The sequence below is a fragment of the Eubalaena glacialis genome, chromosome 2 (genome assembly GCF_028564815.1).
Source record: "Eubalaena glacialis isolate mEubGla1 chromosome 2, mEubGla1.1.hap2.+ XY, whole genome shotgun sequence".
NCBI lineage: Eukaryota > Metazoa > Chordata > Mammalia > Artiodactyla > Balaenidae > Eubalaena > Eubalaena glacialis.
Window position 1 is genome coordinate 132,687,398 of NC_083717.1, and position 25,613 is coordinate 132,713,010.

The window sequence follows — 25,613 nt, forward strand, 5'->3', positions numbered from 1 at the left end:
AGAAAAACATAGGCAAAACATTTTTCAGCCATAAATCACAGCAATTTCTTAGATCAGTCTCCCAAAGCAAAAGAAGTAATAGTAAAAATAAACAAACAGGACCTCATCAAACTTAAAAGCTTTTGCATAGCAAAGGAAATCATCAACAAATCAAAAGACAACCAATATATAGTGCAGAGAGAACACCAGCCCAGAGCATTTGGCTTTGAAGGCCAGCAGGGATGGCTTTTGGGAATCCCACAGGGTTGGGGAAATAAAGACTTCACTCTTAAAGGGCACACACAAAATTTCACACGCTCTAGGACCCAGAGCAGAATCAGTAATTTGACAGGAGCCTGGGTCAGACCAACCTTCTGATCTCGCAGAGTCGTCCAGAGAGACAGAAAGTAGTTGCAGCTCACCCTGGTTACACAGCCACTGGCTGGTGGGCCAGCCATTTTTAGAAGCCCATTCTAACATGTGGACAACACTGGTGCTAGCAAGTGGCATTGTGGAATCCTCCCTCTAGATTATTAGCCCCAGGACCCAGTCCCGTCCTGGCTCAGCAGCCTGTAGGCACCAGTGCTGGGATGCCTCAGGCCAAAGCCACTAACTGGGCCGGGACACAGCCCCACTCACCAGCAGACAGGCTGCCTTAAGACCTCCTGAGCCCATGGCTACCTCTGGACACAGCCCTGGCAACCAGAGGACCCAGGACCCAGCTCCACGCACAAATGGGCAGGCACCAGTCCCAGAATCCCCTGGGCCCCGGCCCTGCCCTGGAAGCCCGCTGTAATCTCTGAACCAGTCTCACCCACCAAGGGACAGACACCAACCACAAGAAAACCACGGCTCCACAGCCTGCATACCCGGACTGCCTACCAGTAGGCCACACCTTAAACTGGGACCAGCTTGGCCCTGCCCACTAGCAGGCCAACACAAGCTTCAGGATGTCCTGGACGCCACAGTCAACTGTGTCAGGAACCGGCCCCACCCACCAGTGATCCGACACTAGCTCTGGGTCGCCTTGGCCACAGAATTAAGACTCCAGGACCTGGCTCTGCCTGCCAGTAGGCCAGCAGTAGCTGCAGGACCTGGATTCACCCATCATGTGAGGGCAACAGCCCTGAAGTGTCCTGGACCTTGACTCCAGCCACCAGTGGGCCAAAATTAGCTCCAGGGCTACCTGGAATTCTGCAGTCAGCCACCTTGTGACCCAGTCCCACCAACCTGTGGTTGGCAGCCTCCACACAAAGCAGGGCCTGGCAGCCAACCAGACTAGGGGCCAACGAAGCCTACTAGACCACCCACATAGCCAGCTGCAACAGAAGGACCCATGCAGCCCTCATAGGGGGAACCCCTAGAGCATATAGCTCAGGTAACAAAAGGCCAATTCTCCATTGTTGGGAAACATAACCAACCACCAGATACATAAAAGTAAAAACAGCAACTTAGGCAAAATGAGACTTGAAGGAACATGTTCCAGACAAAAGAACAAGATAAAACCCTGGAAGAAGAACTAAGTGAAATGGAGACAGGAAATCTACCTGAGAAAGAGTTCAGGGTAGTGATCGTAAATATGACCAAAGAGCTCAGGAGAAGAATGGATGCACAGAGACAGAAGTTAGAAGTTATTAACAAAGAGTTAGAAAATATAAAGAACAACCAAACAGAGATGAAGAATACAATATCTGAAATGAAAAATACACTAGAAGGAATCAACAGTAGACTAAATGAAAGAGAGGAATGGATCAGTGAGCTGGAATACAGAGTAGTGGAAATCATTGATGCTGAACAAACAAAAGAAAAATGAATGAAGAAATGAGGACAGCTCAGGAGACCTCTGGGACAACACTGAGCACACTAATGTTTGCATTATAGGGGTCCTAGAAGAAAAGAGAGAAAAGGGCTGAGAACATATTTGAAGACATAATAGCTGAAAACTTCCCTAATCTGGGAAAGGAAACAGACATCCAAGTCTAGGAAGCACAGAGAATCCCACTCAGGATTAACCTAAAGAGGAACACACCAAAACACACTGTAATTAAAATGGCAAAAATTAAAGTTAAAAGTAGCAAGGAAAAAGCAACAAGTTACATACAAGGCAATTCCCATACGGCTATCAGCTGATTTTTTAGCAGAAAGTCTGCAGATCAGAAAGGAGTTGCATGATATATTTAAAGAGATAAAAGGGAAAAACCTACAACCAAAATACTCTACACAGAAACGCTCTTGTTCAGATTTGATGGAGAGATCAAAAGCTTTACAGACAAGCAAAAGCTAAGAGTTCAGCAGCACCAAATAAGCTTTACAAGAAATGTTAAAGGAGTGTCGAGAAGCAAAAACAAAAGGCCATAACTAGAAATGTGAAAATTACAAAAGGAAAAGGCTCATCAATAAAGGGAAACATACAGTAAAGGTAGTAAATCATCCATGCACAAAGATAGTAAGAAGGTTAAAAGACAAAAGTAGTAAAATCATCTAACATCCACAATAAACAATTAAGGGATACACAAAAAAATTAGATGTAACAATATGACATCAAAAACAGTAATCGTGAGGGAAAGAGAGGACAAATGCAGGGTTGTTAAAATGCATTTGAAATAAGAGATCAACAACTTAAAACAATCATGTATATATGTGTGTATATATATATATATACACACACATATATATATATGTATATATATAGTCTGCTATATAAAAACCTCATGGTAACCACAAACCAAAAATCTGTAATAGATATATACACAGAGAAGAAAGACAAATCCAAATATAACACTAAAGATAGTCATCAAGTCACAAGAAAAAAAAAAGCAAACAAAAATTACCTACAAAAAACAACCCTGAAACAATTAACAAAATGTCAACAAGAACATACATATCAATAATTACTTTAAATGTAAATGGACTAAATGCTACAATCAAAAGACAGTGGCTAAATGGATAAAAAGCAAGACCTCTATATATGCTGCCTACAAGAGACTCACTTCAGATCTAAAGACTCACACAGACAGAAAGTGAAAGGATGGGAAAAGGTAGTCCATGAACATGGAAATCAAAAGAAAGCTGGAGTAGCAATATTTATATCATACAAAATAGACTTTAAAATAAAGACTGTTCCAAGAGACAAAGAAGGACATTACATAATGATCAAGGGATCGATCCAAGAAAAAGATGTAACAATTATAAATACATATGCACCCCAACATAGGAGCACCTAAATACATAAAGCAAATATTAACAGACATAAAGGGAGAAATTGACAGTAACACAATATTAGTAGGGGACTTTAACACCCCACTTACATCAATGGACAGATCACCCAGAGAGAAAATCAATAAGGAATCACTGGCCTTAAATGACACATTGGACCAGAAGAACTTATTCATATACAGAGAACATTCCTTCTGAAAGCAGAACACACATTCTTTTTAAGTGCACATGAACAGTCTCCAGGATAGATCACAGCTAAGCTACAAAACAAGCCTTGGTAAATTTAAGAAAATTGAAATCATGTCAAGTATCTTTTCCAACCACAACACTATGAGACTAGAAATCAACAACCAAACAAACAAACAAAATCACCTGCAAAAGACACAAACACATGGAGGCTACTAAAAAAACCAATATGCTACTAAATAACCAATGGATCACTGAAGAAATCAAAGAGGAAATAAAAAAAAAAAACCTGCCGACAAATGATAATGAAAATACAACATTCCAAAATCTGTGGAATGCAGCAAAATCAGTTCTAAGAGGGAAATCTATAGCAATACAAGGTTATCTCAGGAAACAACAAAAATCTCAAATAAACAACCTAAACCTTACACCAAAAGCAACTAAGAAAAGAACAAACAAAACCCAAAGTTAGTAGAAGGAAATAAATCATAAAGATCAGAGCAGAAATAAATAAAATAGAAACAAACAAAAATCAATAAAATAGTCATTTCCTTAAAAAAAATCAACAAAATAGGTAAACCTTTAGCTAGACTCATCAAGAGAAAAGAGGGCCCAATCAATAAAATCAGAAATGAAAAAGGAGAAGTTACAGCCAACACCACAGAAATACAAAGAATCATAAGAGACTACTATGAAGAACTATATGCCAAAATGGACAAATTCCTAGAAATGTACAATTTCCCAATACTGAACCCAGAAGAAATAGAAAATACCAATATGAACAGACCAATTATCAGTAATGAAATTGAATCAGTAATTTTAAAAATCCCCAACAACAAAAATCCAGGACAAGATGGCCTCAGAGGTGAATTTTACTAAACATTTAGAGAATTAATACCTATCCTTCTTAGACTATTCCAAAAAACTGCAGAGCTTCCAAACTTATTCTACAAGGCCATCATCACCCTGATACCAAAATGAGACAAAGACACTACAAAAAAAGAAAATTACAGGCTAATATCACTGATGAACACAGATACAAAAATCCTGAACAAAATACTGGCAAACCAAATTCAACAATACATTAAAAGGATCATATACCATGATCAAGTGGGATTTATCCGAGAGATGCAAGGATTTGTCAATATCTGCAAATCAATCAATGTGATACACATTAACAAACTGAATAAAAACCATATGAACATATCAATAGATGCATAAAAACCTTTTGACAAAATTCAACATCTATTTATGATAAAAACTCTCCAGAAAGTGGGCATAAAGGGAACATACCTCAACATAATAAAGGTCATATATGACAAGCCTGCAACTAACATCATACTCAATGGTGAAAAGCTGAAAGCATTTCCTCTAAGATAAAAGGATGTCCACTCTCACCACTTTTATTCAACATAGTATTGTAACTCCTAGTCACAGCAATCAAAAAAAAAAAAAGAAAGAAAGAAAAGGAGTCCAAAGTGGAAAGGAAGAAGTAAAACTGTCACTGTTTGCAGATGACATGACACCATACACAGAAAATCCTATGGATGCCACCAAAAAACTACTAGAGCTAATCAATGAATTCGGTAAAGTTGCAGGATACAAAACTAATATACATAAATCTGTTGAATTCTACACATTAACAATGAATTATTAGAAAGAAATTGAGGAAACAATTCCATCAAAAAGAATAAAATACCTAGGAATAAACCTACCTAAGGAGGTAAAAGACTTGTACTTAGAAAACTATAAGACACTGATGAAAGAAACTGAAGACAACAAAGATGGAAAGATATACCGTGTTCACGGATTGAAAGAATTAATATTGTTAAAAAGACCATATTACAAGGCAATCTACAGATTCAATGCAATCCCTATCAAAATACCAATGGCATTTTTCACAGAACTAAAACAAATAATCTTAAAATTTGTATGAAACCACAAAAGACTGAACAGCCAAACAACAGAGCTGGAGAAATCAGGCTCTATGACTTCAGACTCTACTACAAAGCTACAGTAATCAAAACAGTATAGTACTGGTGCAAAAAACAGACACGTAGATCAATGGAACAGAATAGAAAGCCCAGAAATAAACCCACACACCTATGATCAATTAATCTACAACAAAGGAGGCAAGATTATACAGTGGAGAAAAGACAGCCTCTTCGATAAGTAGTGCTGGGAAAATTGGACAGATACATGTAAAAGAATGAAATTAGGACATTCTCTAACACCATATACAAAAATAAACTCAAAATGTATTAAAGACCTAAATGTAAGACTGGAAACCATACAACTTTTAGAGGAAAACATAGGCGGAACATTCTGATATAAATCATAGCAATAATTTTTTGGATCTGTCTCCTAAAATAAAGGAAATAAAAGCAAAAATAAACAAACAAGGCCTTATTAAACTTAAAAGCTTTTGCACAGCAAGGGAAACCATCAACTAAACGAAAAGACCTAGTGAATGGGAGAAAATATTTGCAAATGATATGACTGATAAAGGGTTAATATTCAAAATATATAAACAGCTCTCACAACTCAACAGCAAAAAACAAACATCCCAATCAAAATATGGGGCAGAAGGGAAGGGATGAGATTTAAATTACTTGAGCATTTATTATTTTTCAGCATTTTGTAACTGATACTTTCTTCTACAGTTAACATCTGGATAGATTTTAATACTTATTTGGCCCATCTGAGTCATTCCACACCCTTAAAATAAAATTATTTCTCTAATTCAACACATTAATTTATGTTGCTCTTTTTTTTTCAGTCCTTAAATCCCAAGATATGATAAAAGCAACCACAGTAGAAACTTTTATTAATAAGAAAGGTATAAAACCAAACTATTTCAGAAACAAAATTAAAATGTAGTAACTTACTTGAGGTGGTTGAACTTTTCTTCTTTTTCCAGAAAAGTTCTAGATTAAAAGTAAAAAAATAATAAGTAATCAATGCTTAGAAAATCTAAACAATTTTCCTTTATAGAATAGTGAACAAAATAAGGAGAACCCTGGCAGAAATAAAGCCCACAAACTCACCTAGCACTATCTGTAACTAATATCTGCCTTTTTCTACTTTGGAAGTTACCCTCCAGAGATGATATTAAAAGTATATAATAGTAACATCACAGCAACATGCTTGTCCCTGACTATACACACTTTCCCATTAATTCCCAGCTTCTAATGAGGCTGAGTGATTGTGGAAAGAGGTGCTCTGTGGATTTCCTACTTAGTTTCCTTTAACATTTCTATCCCAGGATATTGAACAAGTGAAGCAGCAATAGACAGAGGGAAACAGAATTTGGAACACCAGGCAAAGGGGTGAAAACATGCACATACACACACACCCTTGATTGACTATAATGGACACTGTGGTTGTCTAAGTGAGCAGCTGTCTACTGCTCCTCTATGTGACTCAGAGGAATACTGATTCCACCCCACTGGTCTTGTCAGTAACCAAAATGGGCATGGGCCCAATTCTGGCCAATAATTAAGGAGAGTCAGCTGGGGATTAGGGGGAGAACTTCTGGGAAAAACTTCCTCACTTCTAAGAGAAAGCCTTCAAAGGAGGCAGTTCCTCTGGACACTGCTGTTATCTGGTTAAGACACCAGAAAGCACTGTAGCTATCTTGCCATCTGCCTGGGGAAAAAGCCAACACCAAACAGAGCTGAGAGGGGAAAGAGCTCAGTTCTTTGACAATCATGATTTAGCCCAGTAAATCAATTTACCCTGAAGATTGCATTCTGCTGAACTTCACATTTTATAAGATTATTTCCATACTGTTAGAACCAGTTTGAGTATAAACTTCTATTACTTGAAGCTGATAACATTCTCACCAACACACTACTGTGTGTTTTTTAAACCCTGACCTAATGAATTATTTCTAGACTTTGTTCTTAGTTTCACAGAACCACAAGCTCTTGAATGGCAAATTAGTATATTAGTACATCTGACAAAGAAACTATCAACATAGGTGGCAAAATTTTCTCTTGAACATTTGTGACCACTGAGATTTAGAAGAGAAGGTAAAAATTCTGATTTTCCTTTGTGTCAAAAGCTATTTTCAAAGAATACTGAGGTATGCCTCTTATCAGCAGTTTATAATAAGTGGGAAATCAGTTAAGTGTTGGAATTATTAAATATGGGGAAGAAAGTGCCTATATAAACATGCTCCTTCCTGTGCCAAACTGAGCTGGATACCTGTGGTGGGGCCTATGGGCAGGTAAGGGCTTAATGTTTAATTTGGTCACTACTCAGTCACCTACCTTCCCACAAGGTGGTTTTTTACACCCTGATGAAAATATACTTCCCCTTGTTTTCCTAACAGCTTAATCTGTAAAATATGGACAGTTTCCATGTCATTGAGCAATCAGATTATTAATATATCATGAAACCGAAGTGAGAAGTATCAAAACAAGGACATCAGTGGTTCAATGACTTTAAAACAGTAAAATGCAGCCTTTGGGGGCTTATTTTAGGTCTGAGCAGAATATTTCAACAAGCTGAACACTTAGAAACATATCTGTTGTGGATACACTGGACCAGCTTTAACATTTATTCTGTTTGGGTACAAGGAAATCTCAATGTAAAAGGCAGAAATTTTAACAAGTCTTGGTACCTGAGAGAAAATATTTGAGAGCACAACACACTAAACAGCTGAACAGAGATAATTAAAAATTGTCTCTACTCTCCCACTATTTTAAGTTAGCAGGTAATTTATAGCTACACTTATAATGCCTGTGTCCCAAAGAGAAGGTGATTAAACATATACATGAGGTTCAGAAAACCCATGCTCTAAGAAAACTCAGTGGTAAGGAGGCCTTTTTCATGACCAACCCCCTTCCTTACTTCTAATCAGTTTTAAAGGGTAACCGATTGCTAAGGGTTACAGGTGGAGTGCCTTAAATGTTTCTTCCCTTCTAGTCCCACTGCCCTGATTCAGACCTTCATTTCTCCTTGGTATGGACAATGATATGTTTTCTAAACTACTTTCTTTGACTTCAAACTCTCTCCAACTCACAACTTCACAATGTCACCAGACAGAAACCCATTCTAGGTTTCTTTCGCAAAGACTTAACTGTGCCCCAATGACACTGGAATTACAAACAGGTTAATGTGACCTTCAAGGCCCTCCAAAACGTGTTTGCAATTTAATTTTCCAGCCAGACCCACTTGTTCACCTCATGCTACAGGCCCACCATGACCTTCCCGTGTAAACGGCCTGCATGCATGAAGTTGACGTGGCCTTCAGGGCTCCTTTCTCCCCACGCTTCCCTTTAGAACCGGGACTTAACCATTACAGACTAGAGTTAAGATTCCACCTAGTCAGTGCTTTGGAACAAAGTTAACATACTTTAAAAGTCCAATAATTAACTATCAGCCAGGTCCTATCCATTCATTCGCACATTTATTCCATGCCTACTACACTCTGTGTTCAAAGATGAACAAGACACAGTTCCTGCCCTTCAGAGGCTGAAAATATAGTGTGAAAAATAGATGTGTAAACATATAATTATAAGTGATAAGTGCTATAAAATGAACAAAGTGCTGTGGAAATATACCTGTGAAGAACATTACACTTACTGTTTTCAAGGGTCATAATTTAAAATCAGTAAGTAATTCTCCGGAAATACTCATAAAATTGTATCTTTTAAATGGTCTGTTAAGCAATGCCCGTAAAATTTTTAAAACATTACCACATTCAAATTTTTCCATGTTGAATGTGATGGGTAAAGATCTTTAGAACTACTATATTAAAACGTGCAACAAATACTAACTTTGTTGTAATTCGTGCTTTACATACATTAACTTTTTTTGGAGTTTTATGTCTGTTTCATAAACGAAAAGAGCTTTACATAATCTAGTTTTTTTTTTAGGAACCAAATACAATTTATATCTTTTTTCTGTTAATGTTTCCCTTTTCATATGCTGTGCTTCAAGGTTACCCAAGATAATCCCTATCCGACTGTGTTTAGAATTCATCTACATGTGAACCTGGATTAGACACATTTCAGTTAAAAACTTTTCATAAATTCAATTTCTAACAAAAGTTCAATCCTTAGGAAATTTAATGGGCTCAATTTTCCCTTACTTTCTAACTTTAGAAGCTACATATCTAGTCTTTTCCATAGACTTCTGAGGAATAGATACATAAAACTATGCAATTGCCATACATGTACTCCCAGCAAGAGGAAGGTAAGAGCAGTGAATAATGTGCTATGTCGTCTGCAGGGTGTGTGTTCATCTCCTCTCACGCGCAAGGACAACCCTAGAGCTGGCTCCATTCTGAGCGAGAAGCGCAGCTCCTAGAGATGGCACATTCATCTGTTATGGAAGGGTGGATATGAAATCTTTGCCTTTGGGTCTGTACCATACATATTCATAGGCCTTAAGGACAGAGTCAATCTGAATGTTTAAACCATATCAGTGTTTTGTGCTTGTTGCTCAGTATTAATTTGGGTATGTCATTTCCGATACTAATCCAGAAGTGATCCTTCTAATCAAATATAGATTGTTTAATATATTTGGAAATATTCTTTTAAAGCACTAGTTTTGTTACAGATGACAACCCAACACATCCATGCCAATCCTGTTTACATTTATCACACTTCCTGCCCCTGAAGTTAGTTTCAGACCTTAGGCCTCTGACAGTCTCAGTGTTCTTACCAATTCTATGTTCTCACCTCTACACTGTCTCTCCCAGTTATCTCAAGTGTAAGTCCTACATCTTGAAAAGCTTATCTGATATTTATATCTGCATATCCTGCTATGACTCTAAGTTCACATTTCACCCAAAAATCTCTCTCTCCAGATTTTATTTCTACCAATGATGGTATCATTTTTCCAACCAGAAACTGGACTCATTCTTGCTCCATGTCTCCTTCCATATCCAATCAACTATCAATATTTGCCAACTTTTCTTTCCTACTGTCTATGGCACTAATCCTTTCTATTCTCACTCTCATGTCCTTGTTTCAGGATCTCAGTTCACATCTAAACTAGTATAATACTGTCTCCTTCTTTTCAGTCTCTCCCTTTTCATATATTTCCCAGAACAGTAATAGATAAATCTTCTAGATATCACTTGCACAAGTCACTTCCCTGCTCAAATGATTTCAATAGCATTTAAACTTTAAACTTTTGGGGACAGCATTTAAGGTCCTCTACAATCTATTTCTACCTCCTTAATCAAACATTCTAAACATTCTATCCTGTGTAAAATGGATCCCCCAAAATAAGATTATGATTTAAAGGGCTTGTTCTTTTGTTAACTAAATTTAGTAATAGGTGTATGTTAAGCTTTTAAAATCAGAATGAGAGAGAAAAGATAAATGATGGGGCAAGATCTCACTTGAGGCATCTAATACTATGATACTCTCTTGTAAGATCAGTTCTATTGTTAACAAGAATTATATTAACAAGGTATGAAATTGAACTAGAAAAAATAACCTGCCTAGGGATTTCTTAATGAAGGCAGCTTGAATGGGAAAAACTTATGGTATATTGTTGTAGGAAAAGGCATACAATCTCTATGAAGTTTTCTAGGAAGATACAAAGGATAATCCTAAAAGTGGAAGGACCTTTGTAATTATGTAAAACAACCAACAAATCTTCTAAAATTAAAGAAGATATATTGTAATTGTATGACTTATCCATGTTTATACAGCTACTTCATAGATGGTTTCTGAAATTAAATAAATGCTAATATTTACTGAGGTTTTACCATGTGCTAGACAGCAGGCTAGGTGCTTGACTGGTATTATCTCATTTAATCCTTGCTTCAGCCCTCAGTACTTTAATAGATATCATTTTATATTTGAGGGAAGTAAATCACTAAAAGTCTCTAAATTATTGAGCTTTAAGATTCACTGCTCACTTTGGTTATTCAACTTGCCTTCTTCATCTGGAAATACTCCTTTTGTACCTTACTCTAATACCAATTTGAAACTGGAAAGATTGCTGTTATTCCTAAAATAATTCTAAGCACATTTTCACCAGTGACTTATAATGATCCATGCTAACTAAGCTATCTTACATAATATTTCAGAAACAGGAGTTTCAGTAAATTTTATTAAAAGTTTAGTAAATTTAAAAATTTTGTTCACTTTTACTTTAGTTCTTTCTAATATGGCATTGTTTTAAAACAAACAAACACTAAGCCCCAGAAAAGGCAGGTGTTATGTATAATCACCCCAGAAGACTGAGGAAATTAACACAAGGAGCTCAGGATGGCTTGTCTGAAACATGCTGATATGACAAAGAAGATGCTTATCAGCACAAATTGTTTTTTACTGTCCTTGGTAAAAGGGATAAGAATGAATGAATAAATAAATGCTAGAATTGAGAAATTAAACAAATATAGACTAGTCTTTCAGAAAGTCTAGTGGTTAGGGTAAAGAAAAAGGTAGGGTGGCAGATTGAGGTGTGTGTTTGTTTCGTATGGGGGAGAAATGTAAACGCGTATGAGCTGAGGGAAGGAGTCTGTGGAGAGTGAGAGATTAAAGAGACAGAAGGGACAACAGAGAACAAGGTCCCAGAGGGAGTCTTTGTTTTACAAGATAGCAAGTTCAGAGTGACAGGACTCACCACTATTCAGGCTGATGTATTATGCCACAAAAATGGCTTAAGTTTGAGAATTTGGGTAATGTACCATAAAAGTAACCCTTTAAAAAAAATTGAGTCCATAATACAATATTCAAAATCACAATCTTTAAAGAACTAGGTAACTCTTTACTCAGAACTATGTTCATTCATCACTGAACTATTAAAAGTGTTTTGCACACAGCAGATCGATGAGTGAATTATGTGATAATGAATCCTAAAATAACATTTATTTCTTACAGACACTTATACTTACTACAGATTGAAAATATTCAGGAGAGATGCCTTCCAATTCAAGGATTCTGTCCTCAAGTTTTTTAATTCTCTGATAAATGTCTCTTGGCACCGGACCACCTAAATACATTAAAAAAAATTCTGAGATACTATGGATAATTCTTTCTTCTTACAATTTTTATTCGTAAAATACCATGCAAAGACACTTATGCAAAAGAATGGGAATTATTTAAACTTCAGAAAATAAGTTAACAAGAGTAAGACAGAATGAAATCTTTAGCAAATATTTTCATAATATACTCTATGGGATATATTGTTATACTACACTTCTCCCCAAGCCCCATTTATGCTTCCTATGTTGCTAGGCATTTTGTTTTATGTTAAATTCATTTTACAAGACATTGAATAGTTCCTGTATAGAACAACTTGTATCTCTGATAGACTTTGACAGTTAATTAGGAGGAAGAAAATGCATAGTGACAACTGACAATTCAATTCAGTGGTTGTAATATGTCATATCATTTTCTTCAATTTATACTTCTCCTTACATGCCATATTTTCTCCTTTAACCCAGAAGAACATTTAAAAGGAGCTTTACCATAATTTTCTTTTTAACATCTTTATTGGAGTATAATTGCTTTACAGTGTTGTGTTAGTTTCTGCTGTATAACAAAATGAATCAGCTATACGTATACATATATCCCCATATCCCCTCCCTCTTGCGTCTCCCTCCCACCCTCCCTATCCCACTCCTCCAGGTGGACACAAAGCACCGAGCTGATCTCCCTGTGCTATGCGGCTGCTTCCCACTAGCTATCTATTTCACATTTGGTAGTGTATATAAGTCCATACCACTCTCTCACTTGGTCCCAGCTTACCCTTCCCCCTCCCCGTGTCCTCAAGTCCATTCTCTATGTCTGCATCTTTATTCCTGTCCTGCCCCTAGGTTCATCAGAACCATTTTTTTTTTTTTTTTAAGATTCCGTATATATGTGTTAGCATACGGTATTTGTTTTTCTCTTTCTCACTTACTTCACTCTGTATGACAGACTCTAGGTCCATCCACCTCACTACAAATAACTCAATTTCGTTTCTTTTTATGGCTGAGTAATATTCCATTGTATATATGTGCCACATCTTCTTTATCCATTCATCTGTCGATGGACACTTAGGTTGCTTCCATGTCCTGGCTATTGTAAATAGTGCTGCCATGAACATTGCGGTACATGTCTCTTTTTGAATTATGGTATTCTCAGGATATATACCCAGTAGTGGGATTGCTGGGTCATATGGTAGAAAGGATGCTCAACATCACTAATCATTAGAGAAATGCAAATCAAAACTGCAATGAGGTATCACCTCACACCGGTCAGAATGGCCATCATCAAAAAATCTACAAACAATAAATGCTGGAGAGGGTGTGGAGAAAAGGGAACCCTCTTGCACTGTTGGTGGGAATGTAAATTGATACAGCCACTATGGAAAAAGAGTATGGAGGTTCCTTTAAAATACCACAATTCTTAACTAACAAACTGTCTAGGCAGGGGTATGGTAAAATTAAGGTTACTCAAATTTCAAGATTATGATTATATCCCAAATCCTTCCATTTCTTAGCACCTCCAATGCAAACATTCTGGTCTAGACCACCATCATCTCTCCCTGGATTATCACAACCTCCAAACTGGTCTTCTTGTTTCTGCCTTGCACACATAAAGCCTGTTCGCAACACAGCTGCCAGCAATCCTTTTAAAATGTAATTCAGATAGTGTTAGTTCTCTGCTCAAAACCTTCCAATACCTTCGCATTTCACTCAGATTAAAAACCAAAGCCTTTACAATAGTCTACAAGATCCTATACAATTTGGACATTCTCCCCACATTCATACCATTTCAGCCATTTTTCTGTTATTCAACTAGGCCAAGTACTCTTACAACTTTAGCACTTGTGATTCCCTCTACCTCTGTATTCACAAGGCTTGCACTTGCCAACTTCAGGTCTTGGCTCAAAAGTTACCATATCAGTAAGGCCTTCTCTGACCACACTTTAAAAAATACCAGTAATACCACCTCCCCCTACCTAGCACTCCCTCCCTATCTTTTTCCCCTTATTTTTCTCCAAACCATTACTACCCCCTGACATTCTGTATATTTTGCTTATTTATTGCCTGTTTCTCCACTCTAAGCTCTTAGAGGGCAGAATTTTATGTTTTGTTCATTGGGTATGGCTGTGCAGGTTGTACACTGCACAAACCTAGGAAGCATCAGTTCATAGACTGAACAGGTGCTCAATATTTACTGAATGAACAAATACATGATTAAAGAATCATTAGGCAATTAAAGAATATGGGTAAATTTTCATATCAAAAGTATCAACATGTTAAATATAAAAACTCTAGAAATATGGGGGGGTTTTTTTTGAGAATTTTTAAATTTTAGGATCTTGGTTGTTCTTGCTTTCGAATAAAGTAAAATGAATAACTTACTCATCTGACTTTGCTCTTGCTGCTCCCTTTACCTACAACATCCTCTGCCTCACCTCCCTACCTTTCAAGAACCATTTCAAGCTTCACTGGGTCAACAAAGCACTGCCTGAATCTCTTCACATGGAGGCTCCTTGTGCCCCACCATACCCTTCCCTCACAGCCCCTTTAACATCCCCCTTTGCTATTAATCTTTCTCCCAAACAGATTATAAAGTCCTTGACGCCAGGAACTGTGACTACATCTCAGTATCCCTCCTGTCTAAAACAGTGCTTGGTGTATAGTAGGCGTTCAACAGATACTTTTCAAAATTAACTACTTGATACCATTAGATTTTATCAACCAGTCAATCCTGTTATACCATTTGTATTGTAAATGCATCTAGTTCTGAGAAAGGGAATGAATTTTAATGCTAATCTCTTACTATCCTCAAAGATTTACTCATTCTCTTATCATCTTCTCCCTCCATCCACAAATACACCAGATAGACTGGACTCAGAAATTCCCTGAACCATATTTTATGCCTCTGTGCTTTTTGCAGATATTTAGAAGATAGAATCAACAGGATCTGGTGACTAAATCGGGAGGGAGACTGAGGCTTTGCAGCCAGTTAAGATCTAATTTGATTTCTAGTTGCCACTTACTACCTTGGGCATGCTGCTTGAGCTCTCAAAACTTCAGTTCCTTTATCTGACAATGATTACAGCACCAACATCTCACAAGGGTACTGTTAAATAGTGAGTTGATAGATGTATAATATTTTCAGAGTGACTGGCACTTAGTATTTAGTCAGTCACTTAATAAATGTTAGTCCCCAATGGCACTTATTTATTTATATCCTTATCCTCACTGGAAGATCTTAAAGGGCTAGGGTTACACTTATTAATACTTTTTACCAGCACAGTGGGGGATACGAATGAGAGATGGTCATGGTTAAGTTATGAAATTGATGGCAGGAAAAAAACTACATTAGTTTTCAGCTATGACTTTAATAAACTGAGAGCGTCAGGATATTGTTGAGAAGTGTAAGAGGAGGAAGAAGAGCGTAAACACATGAACTGTAAATTCCTTGAGGGCAGGGACTATGCTTTCTTCATTTTCGTACCAATCAGAACAGTGTTTTTTGTACATGACAGCTGCTCAATGAAAACTTGGTGACTAAGTGAATCGGAATTTCTTTAACCACTTGCAAAGATACATTACAGGACACTGCCCAACACTCTGCTTACCTGTCTGCAATCGCAAGTGAGCCTCAATGTTTTGTAGTCGTTCTTCTACAGCCTGATTACCACAATCGCGGAGCATGCTGTTAGGTTTATGACCTGACCCTTGAATTCCTTCAGGTCTAGTCTGTGGTCCATATGTATTCACAACTCTAGAAACTAAATTAAGAAACTTTTGAGCCTATTAAATTTACATTTCAAAAATCAGACAGTCTCTCTCCTTAACAGTACTTTATGTTCTTTTCATAACCACAAACCCAAGTACAAAGAAAGGCAAGAGTTTTTGATTTGTTTTAAAAAAAATAAAATTTAGATAGGAAAGTGATTTCTATTCCATTTTGCTTATAATCTAGAATAAGCTTCTGCCAGTGATGAAGATATTATATAATGGATACTTACCTTTTACATGACTTTTAAACCCAGGGTAAGGAGTAAAAACAGCATCGGTTCTCGCACAACTATTTTCTAAGGAGAATTTAGATGAGTATAAGTTTAAATATATTCTTAACTTCAAATGTATGATATTTTGATAACCCTTCAGTAATACATATTAACATATTACTCATAATCAGAGAATATCATTTTAAATAACAGTAATTAAATTACTATCATGCACAGGATAAAATTTAGTGATCTTTACTCTCTAAAACGTGTATCTAATGTTCTCTAATTTCCAGATTTATATATAGAAAAGTCCTCAACATTTGGTGGGATAATTTAATTTTTAATGAATACCAATATCCCTAAAAACCATCTGGGCCTTTAGAGAAAATAATTTATATATTATAGAGAGTTAAAGTTTCTAAGCTAAAGAGACATTATTCACTTTATTTCAACATAGAAATAAACAAAACTCAGTATTTTTACTAAAATATCTTTTTAAAAAATACAGCATTTTTGATATTACTTACTGATCAAATTAGTGAACATCTAGTATAAAGTATTATGCATTTAACACATTTTTATTTCAGAATGACACACAAAAAAGACCTTGAAACCTACAACACACACTTTTATACTTTTCCTAGATTTCCAGTGCTCATCTAAAAAAAAAATCCCTAATCACAAAAGCTACCTATCTCTTTCCAGACTGCCCCTTTCAAAACACGCAGTTTTAAGAATGATACCATGTGAAATTTTGTTCCAGATTTTTTCTAAGCTGAAAAGTATAGTTTCTTTCAAGTTATATATCAACAAATAAATCATAAACCAAGGGAGAAAGTTGGAATGATATTAACATAATATATAAACATTTCAAATATTATAAAATAATCTTTAAAATGACATTAAGTAAAACCATGCATTGCAGTAAATTTCCTAAAAAACTCTGCTTAATTAATTTATAATAAAAATGGATGGTAAAAGAGATACTGAAGGAAAATTCTTTTTTTCCCTAGGGAATTTGATTTTTTTAAAAACCCATTGTTTATATTTTGGTCAATTGAGAGGTGTTAAAAGGAACACACTAACACGTTACAATACATCTGAATTTTTTCAGTCTAAGTTTCCTTAAGATAGTTCTGCTGACACATCAAACTGTGTGAATAAAATTCCAAACCCACTTATCTTCTAAATATAGATACTAGACAGAGTCATTTTCTTTTTCTTTTCTTTTTGAAACACCTGAAAATATGTTTAAAGGGCCATCACCTCTCCATTCTCTTTCTACCATTTCATGGGGCTAAGGGTTAAAAAAAAGAAGCTATCATCCATTCCAGAGCTATATTCCAAATATATAGATTAACTGACCCATTAGAGAAAAATTCAGCATGGTGTGAAGACAGTGAATGTATGAGTGCTAGTCACTCTCCACAGCAATTCTTCCCAACACTGTTTGGAGCCAGCAAGGGATTGAATGGGCTAAGGAATCCTGCTGAGCATTTCAATTCTTGTCAATTTCTATCCCCTGGTGGTTTATAATAATAGAGTTAGCAGGGAGAACAGAGGAATAACATTAGTGATACATGTGCTTGCTCCTTCAACAAACGCTTTCTCATGGGTAGCTTGCAGTTGGATTGTAGTACCTGAGATTTTGCCACTGCTGCACCTGTTCTGAAAAGCTAACAGTAAAATATACCAAATCTAGAGATACGTATGTATAATGTTAATAGTAGAAAAGGCGGCATTTAGGACCCACCTTGAGCCTGTATTATTTCATTATTAAGAGAATCAGTGTACCAATGTGATATGAGTCAATTCTAGGTTCATCTGACAATTGTGTTCATAATAATTAGCCACGAGATATTAGAGGCAACAAGAAAAATGTTCATTCCAATTAGGAACTCTTCTCCATAATTTTTTCTAAGAACTACTTGTTCTGATTATTACTATGATACCTGACTATGATCTATGCTAGTGCTTTGCAATTTTGTATTCTGCAGCATACCTGCAGATCTGTAAATATACTATAACATCATGTGGAGAGGAAAGGAGAATCTGATGAAAAACAGCAAATGTATGCACTATGAGAGAAAGGAAAAAAGCATAAGACACCATAGTCTTGATGACAAATTGGTTTTATCGTGACATAAAACATTTCAAACAGCTAAGGAGTAGTGAGAAAACTGCTCCCTCTTGAGGAGTATTAACTTTACTAAGTTCACTTCATGTATTAATATCATAATTTCATAAATACCTTTAGAGACTTGAAATTTATATAGCTTAGACCTTCTTACTAGTGAGACTGAGACACCCTGCCACCCACACTTTATCTTCATTTCCTGAAGGAACTTTAAAACAATCTTTACACCTGTGGTAAACATTTGCCTTTTTACGTTAGCATTTATTTGACTTTTGGATAACCAAGATGAAAACCATTTTGTATTATTAAACAGAAGGAAATACTGCTGTCTTAGTTTCCAAATAAACCTGTGAAATAATTAAACTGTGTTCTTAATGTTATTCATTTTAAAAAACAAATGAAAGATCATTAAAATCCTACAAAAATTAACTTCTTCTAGGTAGTTACCTTGATTACAATCAATAACATTGCAAAATTCCCTGACGTTGTTTTCATTGATTTCAGCTTGTTTTCTTTCAATAAATGCAGATATTCGTCTGTCAATCTACAAACAATAAGCATGTGTGTCTTAATTCAAACATAGTAAGATTTAAAAAAATACTCCACCCACCCCCCAAAACCCAACTTCTTACTTCTGCTTTTCCAGCCTTTATTTGAACTACTTCTGGATCAAAATGGATCTGTGTCTTTTTCACATCTCCCAAATCACAATCTTTGTGCTTTTCTTCCTCCTGTAGGTCGCCAATGGGAAATTTGGCATTTACTTCATTCTTGTTCCCTGTTTCTGTTTTTCCTATTTCTTCAACAACAGTTGTATTCTCCTCTTTAATCAGAGGCTGAAGTTTTGCTAAAAAAGGCTGAGAACACAATTCCATCTGCTGAGGTTCAAACTGATCAAAATTAATCACATATTTACCATATTTATATAAATTTCTGCTAAGTAAAGGCAATATTCAATATCAATTAACTAAATTTAAAAGGTTGGCACATCATACATAGATCTGAGCACATGTAAGTGTTTGTGCTGTTCTCTGCTATTGTGACCAATATCATTTGTTATAAATCTGTTTAAAAAAAAAAAAAAGGAAAGAAAAGAAGAAAAAAGAAAACCTGAGGAAATTTAAAATTTTCTTTGAGGGAATCATTCTGTCACTCATCTTTTATTTTGTGCCAAATCAAAGCCTCAGCCTCTGGCACCAATGCCACTTAATTAACATGTCATTCAAATGCCTCCTCAGAATACTAAGGCTTAGTATTTTTCCTCCTTAACACGAGAGCCAGTGCTCTCACTCAGCAAAGCCCTGCATTATCACTATATCACTGGAGATTCTCCACTTGAAACTGCAGTTGGCCGAAGTAAATGAGAGAACATAGACATGAAATATATAGGTGTTACGCTGAGTGAACACTCAAGCTTCTCCTGACATGGCAAGATATCTTCTTGGGTCACGAAATTAAATTTTTAAAAAGAAAACGAACAAGAGCCATAGCTGAAAAGAGGTAGATGCCTATCACCATACTAGAGGGGGGAAAAAACCCTGTTGTATAATGTAAATTATACTACCCATTCCCCCCGCACAGACCCATCCACAATTAGGCCTCAATTGAGTCCTATAGCTCATTGCTTCCGCCCTTTAAAACTAGGGTTAACTATTACTTTTAACATGAAACAGAGTTAAAATTTCCCATAAAGTCACTGAATAGAGGACTGAAAATTAAATGTCTACTCCATTAATCAAAACACACCAACACTTGTCAGTGTTCCAATTATTTTTTCATACCTACAATTTTGCTTCCATTATTTGCTATACCAAATACTCTTCTGAATCCTTATAACATCTTAATAGAAGTAAACTGACCAATCCAAACCTTTGCGACACTTCATATTTTATACTTTGAGTAGAGATAAACTGCAAACTTGCATCAATTATAACTGCAAAGATGTTCAATTGGAAACTAGCAAGGTCATAAACTGTTCAGTTATTGAACTGAAATATTAAAAAATATAACAATACTATTATAAATTAACAATTCAGTGTTGACTTAATATAAAGGATGAATTATTTCAAACTCAAGAAAAAGACGATAAAATAGTGACTGGCTACTTACTAATATGAGACATTAATGTCACAGAAATTACTTTCTTTTTAAAAACTATGCTGAAACTGTTTAATTGCAATAGACACTCCAGGATGTGTCATGCTGGGATAATGCCACTTCTTGAACCACTGAAAGCACTCCATGAGCCTCCAAACTCACCCAAGGCATGGAATCATTATCATAGCATGACACACACCTGCCGTGTCTTATTGCTTAATTATAACCCACCATAGATGCAACTGTATTGAATTTTCAGTGCAAGTCTAGAATTGAATAGAACTGCATTCATTCAATCTTCATACCCACATCAGCCTGTTGGGCTATATTCCTGTAACTGTCCTGATCACTATGTAAATTAACAGATTTGGATCCAATCTGGCCGAAGTAACCTTTTATTAATACCACTATTAATATAGTGTTAAGATAGAACTGACAAATACTACAGCTTACAATTTAACTACAATTAATTTCTAGTCTCAATATCGAGTTAACATTTTTAACACGAAATTTACCTGTAAATATAAAACATGTTGTTCAAGTGCACTAAAGAGCAAAGCAGGCTGGAATGCCGAGAGGCTCTGGAGCTTGTTCCAATCGATTGTAATTTTCACCACATCATCTCTGATGTTAAGCTTCAAAGGGGCAAACCAGCAACACCACAAAAAATTACAAGATTAAGCTGTACACATGGGATTGTCCAAAATAAGATTTCTACAGAATAACACACCATTTAGCTCAAAGTTCTCAAGTTTTCAATCATACATAAAAATGCTCTACACCTAGTTACCACTTTAAAAAGCCAAAAAACGTGAAATTTTCATTAAAAAATAGAATGACACCTCACTCTAATTCTATTCTTGGGTCTGTGTAATGGGACCATCTTTTTTGATAATTCATTATCTAAAAAACTTTGGATAGGGGTCAAAATAGTCTTGTTCTACTCAGAATCCTACTGCTTCTAGCTCAGAGCATTAAACAGAGGGGGCAGGTACCTTTATGAAAGTTCTGATATACACATTTCTTTTTGTTAAATATGCACATAAACACATAACTGAAATATATCATTCCTCTGATGTCTTCTGAATCACATTTTTATTGTTTTCAATTTTAGCCAATTTTAAAAATAATTTAAAAATCAATTCATACATTTATATTCATACATATTATAAAGTCTAGTGATACATGGCAACGTGTTTATCTACTTCAAATAAAAATTAAACTATTATTTAGCTGTGGAAATCTGAAATTGAAAAACAAATACTTTTCCACAATAGTGAAATAAATGGCCAGAGACTGGATGGAAAGGCCAGACTTACTGCTAAACAGTATTTTCTAGTAAAGTATGAGGGCTCATCGTATGAAAATTTCTTATAAATTGGCTATCCGTGACCTATGACAATAAAATTATATACAGAAAACTACCAAGAACCTGAATATAAAATTAATATCAAAATGAGTGAAGATTTTAGAGGGAAAGCCTCCATCTCTAGTCTTTCGAGTGAATAAAAGTGAATCACCGTAAACTTTTCTAGGGACACGTGTTTATAAGGATATACTACATCGCAGAATCAAGTTAACTATTATTTTTTCAAAAATCATTTATTTAAAATTAGTCATGTTTTCTACAAAATAAAGACAAGTGTTACATTAGTTCAAATACAGATCTTATAAATTGTGATTGTAATAAAACAAAAAGATAAACCAATGTACATAGAACGGAAAAGATCCTAAGTTCCCAAAAAAGGCACTATATGAATGAACGCTATATGACAGAAGTTCACCACCCTTTGACCAGAAATATTTAAAGTCCATATTAGACAAGTGTAAAGAAATAAGTTTTGTGTAGGCTGCACTGGCAAAAATTAGTTTACATTATTTTAACTAAGGTTTTATATTAAGATAACCACATTAATCTTAATTTACATTATTTAATGCCTATAAAGATTTCCTTAGACAACAACTTATGCATGGAAGTAAACTATTACTATACTTTTACAGTTCTCAAGGGATCTATAGTCTATTATAACAAATTTATGAATACAGTTTGGGGATAATGCAGGCAAATCCTCAACCAAAGCAAAGCATCAAATTTTCTAGAGACAATAATAACTTACAGAAATTAAATTTAATGTTTGGATCATATTCTCATTTCAATTCAGCAGAATTATGTAAGCTTTCAAGTGCAGTTAAAGATACTTGGTCTTTTAAGAAAATCACATAATAATGTCACAAATTAACTTTAAAACTATCCCAATACATCCAACTATTATTCAACAAATTCCCTGTTAGTAATATGAATTCTATGCATTTTTACCCTATAGAACTTGTAAACCATTCACTCAAAAATGTGTTAGTCTGCCATTAATATGGCCTATTTAAAATATGTATTTCAGTAAAAACTTTATTAAATTAATATGAAAATCCAAGCTAACAATAAATATTTCTTCAGCTTGGTAAAATGGACCAACCAGAGGTAAGCAATAAAGTTAAAATTAGAAAATTGGAAATCTGGGATAAAAAATACTTTTTAAACATTCAACTTTATGTTTCCTATTGAGGAGAGCTAATAACACAATGATACTATACAGAATGAACTTAGGCATTTTACAACATACATTTTAAAAAATTCCTTAAACTTGTTTTGAAAGGAAATAGTGATTTCCACCAAGGGCAATTTTATAAGTATAGTACTCGGGCTTTAATTCTTTAAACAATACATCTCGAAATATAAAGAGTATTACCAAGTTGGCTAGCATTTAATTGATGAGATGATCTTATTTTTTGACACTTGTATAAATGGTCCTTTCACTCTGTCATGAAAACTCACCAAATATTTACTCTAAACATTTTTGACAGGTGACATAAGTAAATTTTAATCACATCTCTACTTTTACCTACAGAATATCTGAATGTTTAAAATTTTTAAATGAGTTTTAAAAATTCAGTATACAAACTATTTCAAAAGAAATGTTTAAATTATTTCTTAATGTTATTTTTTAAAAGTATCTCATCAGTGGGGGGAAAAAACTTGTGTAAACTACAGGTGCGTATAAACTTTTTTCATCTTGATATTAGGATATTAAAAAAAACCCTTAAAGTTCCAATGTCCACGCCATAGAAAGTTCTCAAACTTTTAAACCATTTACAGGTCTTGAGTCTTGAGACTGAAATAATATGTCCCCAAGTCTTAAAAAAAATGTTTAAGTCCTTGACAAACAAGTGAGTTTAAAACTTTTAGCCCAGTCTATTAATAATCGTTCCATTACACCAAACTGAATGTTTAACTTAGAGTAATACTCTTTTTAAATTAGAACAAATATTAGGATTTTTAAAAATATTTAAATAACGTTTTAAGAGACTGATTCTCCATCCACCCAAGGCTTTTAAAAATAATTTTCACAAATCAAACGCTCTACTTTCATAAAGGAAGTTACCATTATCTTCAACATAAATGCCTAATTCCGTCTAAGATTTAAAAAATCTGCTTTTTAAAAGCAGACAAACATTTTCAAGTTGTTTCTCATCTAAAATTTGCTTTGCATTTTACATCATGAAACGAAATAGTGACTTGAGTGTAAGGAGCACCTTTATTTAAACCCGATTTTATTATGACATTTCTACAAAAGCTATTTATCAGCCAGTTAAACTAGTTAATAACTAAATTATTAAACAACAGTTGTGATACAAGCAGTATCGACCATGGATAACTCAGCCAACTTTACGCTATGAGTAGTTTAGATTAATTCCTTTTCTCTTCTTCCCCGTTTTAAAGGGGAAGAGATGCAAGCAACGGCCAGAAGTAAAAAAGAAATAAACAAAAGCAAGTGACTCATAAGAGGAAATCACCCAAAAAAGGCGGAGAGAAAGCTTTTCCAGAAATCGCAGGCCGTACTAACCTATCAATTTCTATAAAGAATGATCTGGAAGTAAAAGGAGCCTGAGCGCCAGGCGCCTCCCAAACCCTCAGAGAAGCTTCTCCGCATCCATTCTCTCCAAGCCTGTTCATCTCCGAGCCGGGTTTTCACTTACACTAGCCTCACTCACTCTTGGGGAGAAGAGTCGCACGGAAATCTAGCCTGCAACCGGCCGTGAACTAACCCGCGCGGCCATCCTCACTCAGACCGCAGACGGCGGGGCCCGGGCTCCTCCCCCGGCCTCGGCTACTCGCACCAGGTCCCACATCCGGCAGGCCTCCGCTGCCCCCTGCCTCCGCTCGAGGAAAAAAGGGGGGAGGGGCTAGACGGTTCCCAGACCCCTACTCCCACAGACCACCACTCACTTGTCCAGCCAGGGTATGCAAGGAGCGAAAGACTTCGCAGACCACCTCTTGGGAGAGGTTGGGGCTGCAGCTCCGCTCTAGGCTCCTGTCACCGATGGTCGGGCGACTAAGCTCAGCGGCAGTAGCCATGACACTTTCGTAGGCCGCCCCCGCCAGCACCGAAGAGCCCTCACAACCCACCCCTCCCTCCCCTGCTTTGGTCGCTGAGCGATGATGTAAAAGCACTGCGTCTCTTTTAGAGCGGGGCTTTGAGCACCCGCCCCCTCTATGTGACTGACAAGCACGTGCACCAATCAGGTGCAGTTACAGGGTTCCGCAGAGGACCCAGAGCGGATGACTGCGAACCTGCGTGAGGCTAGCTACAGTATTTCAGATAATGATTGGAGTCTTTATCTAATGAGGGTTAGCTTCTTGAACCCTCATTAGTTAGTTAACATCACTAATTTAACATAAATTAGTTATCATCACTAATTTTTCATGCGAGGAAGAGGATATAAAACAAGAAAAAACTTTTATGCCTCATTTACCATCAAGGGAATGATATTAATTACTTTAAATCTGCAAAATAATTCTGTCAAGTTTTAAAACTGATAAATCAGTTGTTACTCCCTGGGTACTACGGTAGAGACGCTCATCCTAAAGCTGTTTTAAAGAAGGGAAACACTGTCAATATGATTCTAACAGGAATTTAACCAAGTAAGCAATCGCATGCAACACAATCTTTGAAATTAAAGATCAATCCGAATTGAAATTTGACAAAGTATTACTTATCAGATAACTTTAGTT

General features: G+C 35.8%; 1 protein-coding gene across 3 annotated transcripts in view; it reads right to left on the bottom strand.

The window, feature by feature from the left end:
• MBIP (MAP3K12 binding inhibitory protein 1) overlaps positions 1–24,975 on the bottom strand; it is a 35,518-nt gene extending 10,543 nt beyond the window's left edge. For all 3 annotated transcript variants that reach the window (XM_061182458.1, XM_061182457.1, XM_061182459.1), the window contains exons 1-8: positions 24,828–24,975; positions 21,061–21,180; positions 19,081–19,305; positions 18,896–18,992; positions 16,327–16,392; positions 15,934–16,086; positions 12,248–12,345; positions 6,270–6,308 (exon numbers count right to left, since the gene is read on the bottom strand). In XM_061182458.1, coding sequence (XP_061038441.1) covers positions 6,270–6,308; positions 12,248–12,345; positions 15,934–16,086; positions 16,327–16,392; positions 18,896–18,992; positions 19,081–19,305; positions 21,061–21,180; positions 24,828–24,956 — 927 coding nt within the window. In that variant the 5' untranslated portion in view covers positions 24,957–24,975. The remainder of the gene's footprint in view (positions 1–6,269; positions 6,309–12,247; positions 12,346–15,933; positions 16,087–16,326; positions 16,393–18,895; positions 18,993–19,080; positions 19,306–21,060; positions 21,181–24,827) is intronic.
• Positions 24,976–25,613: the final 638 nt, after the last annotated feature.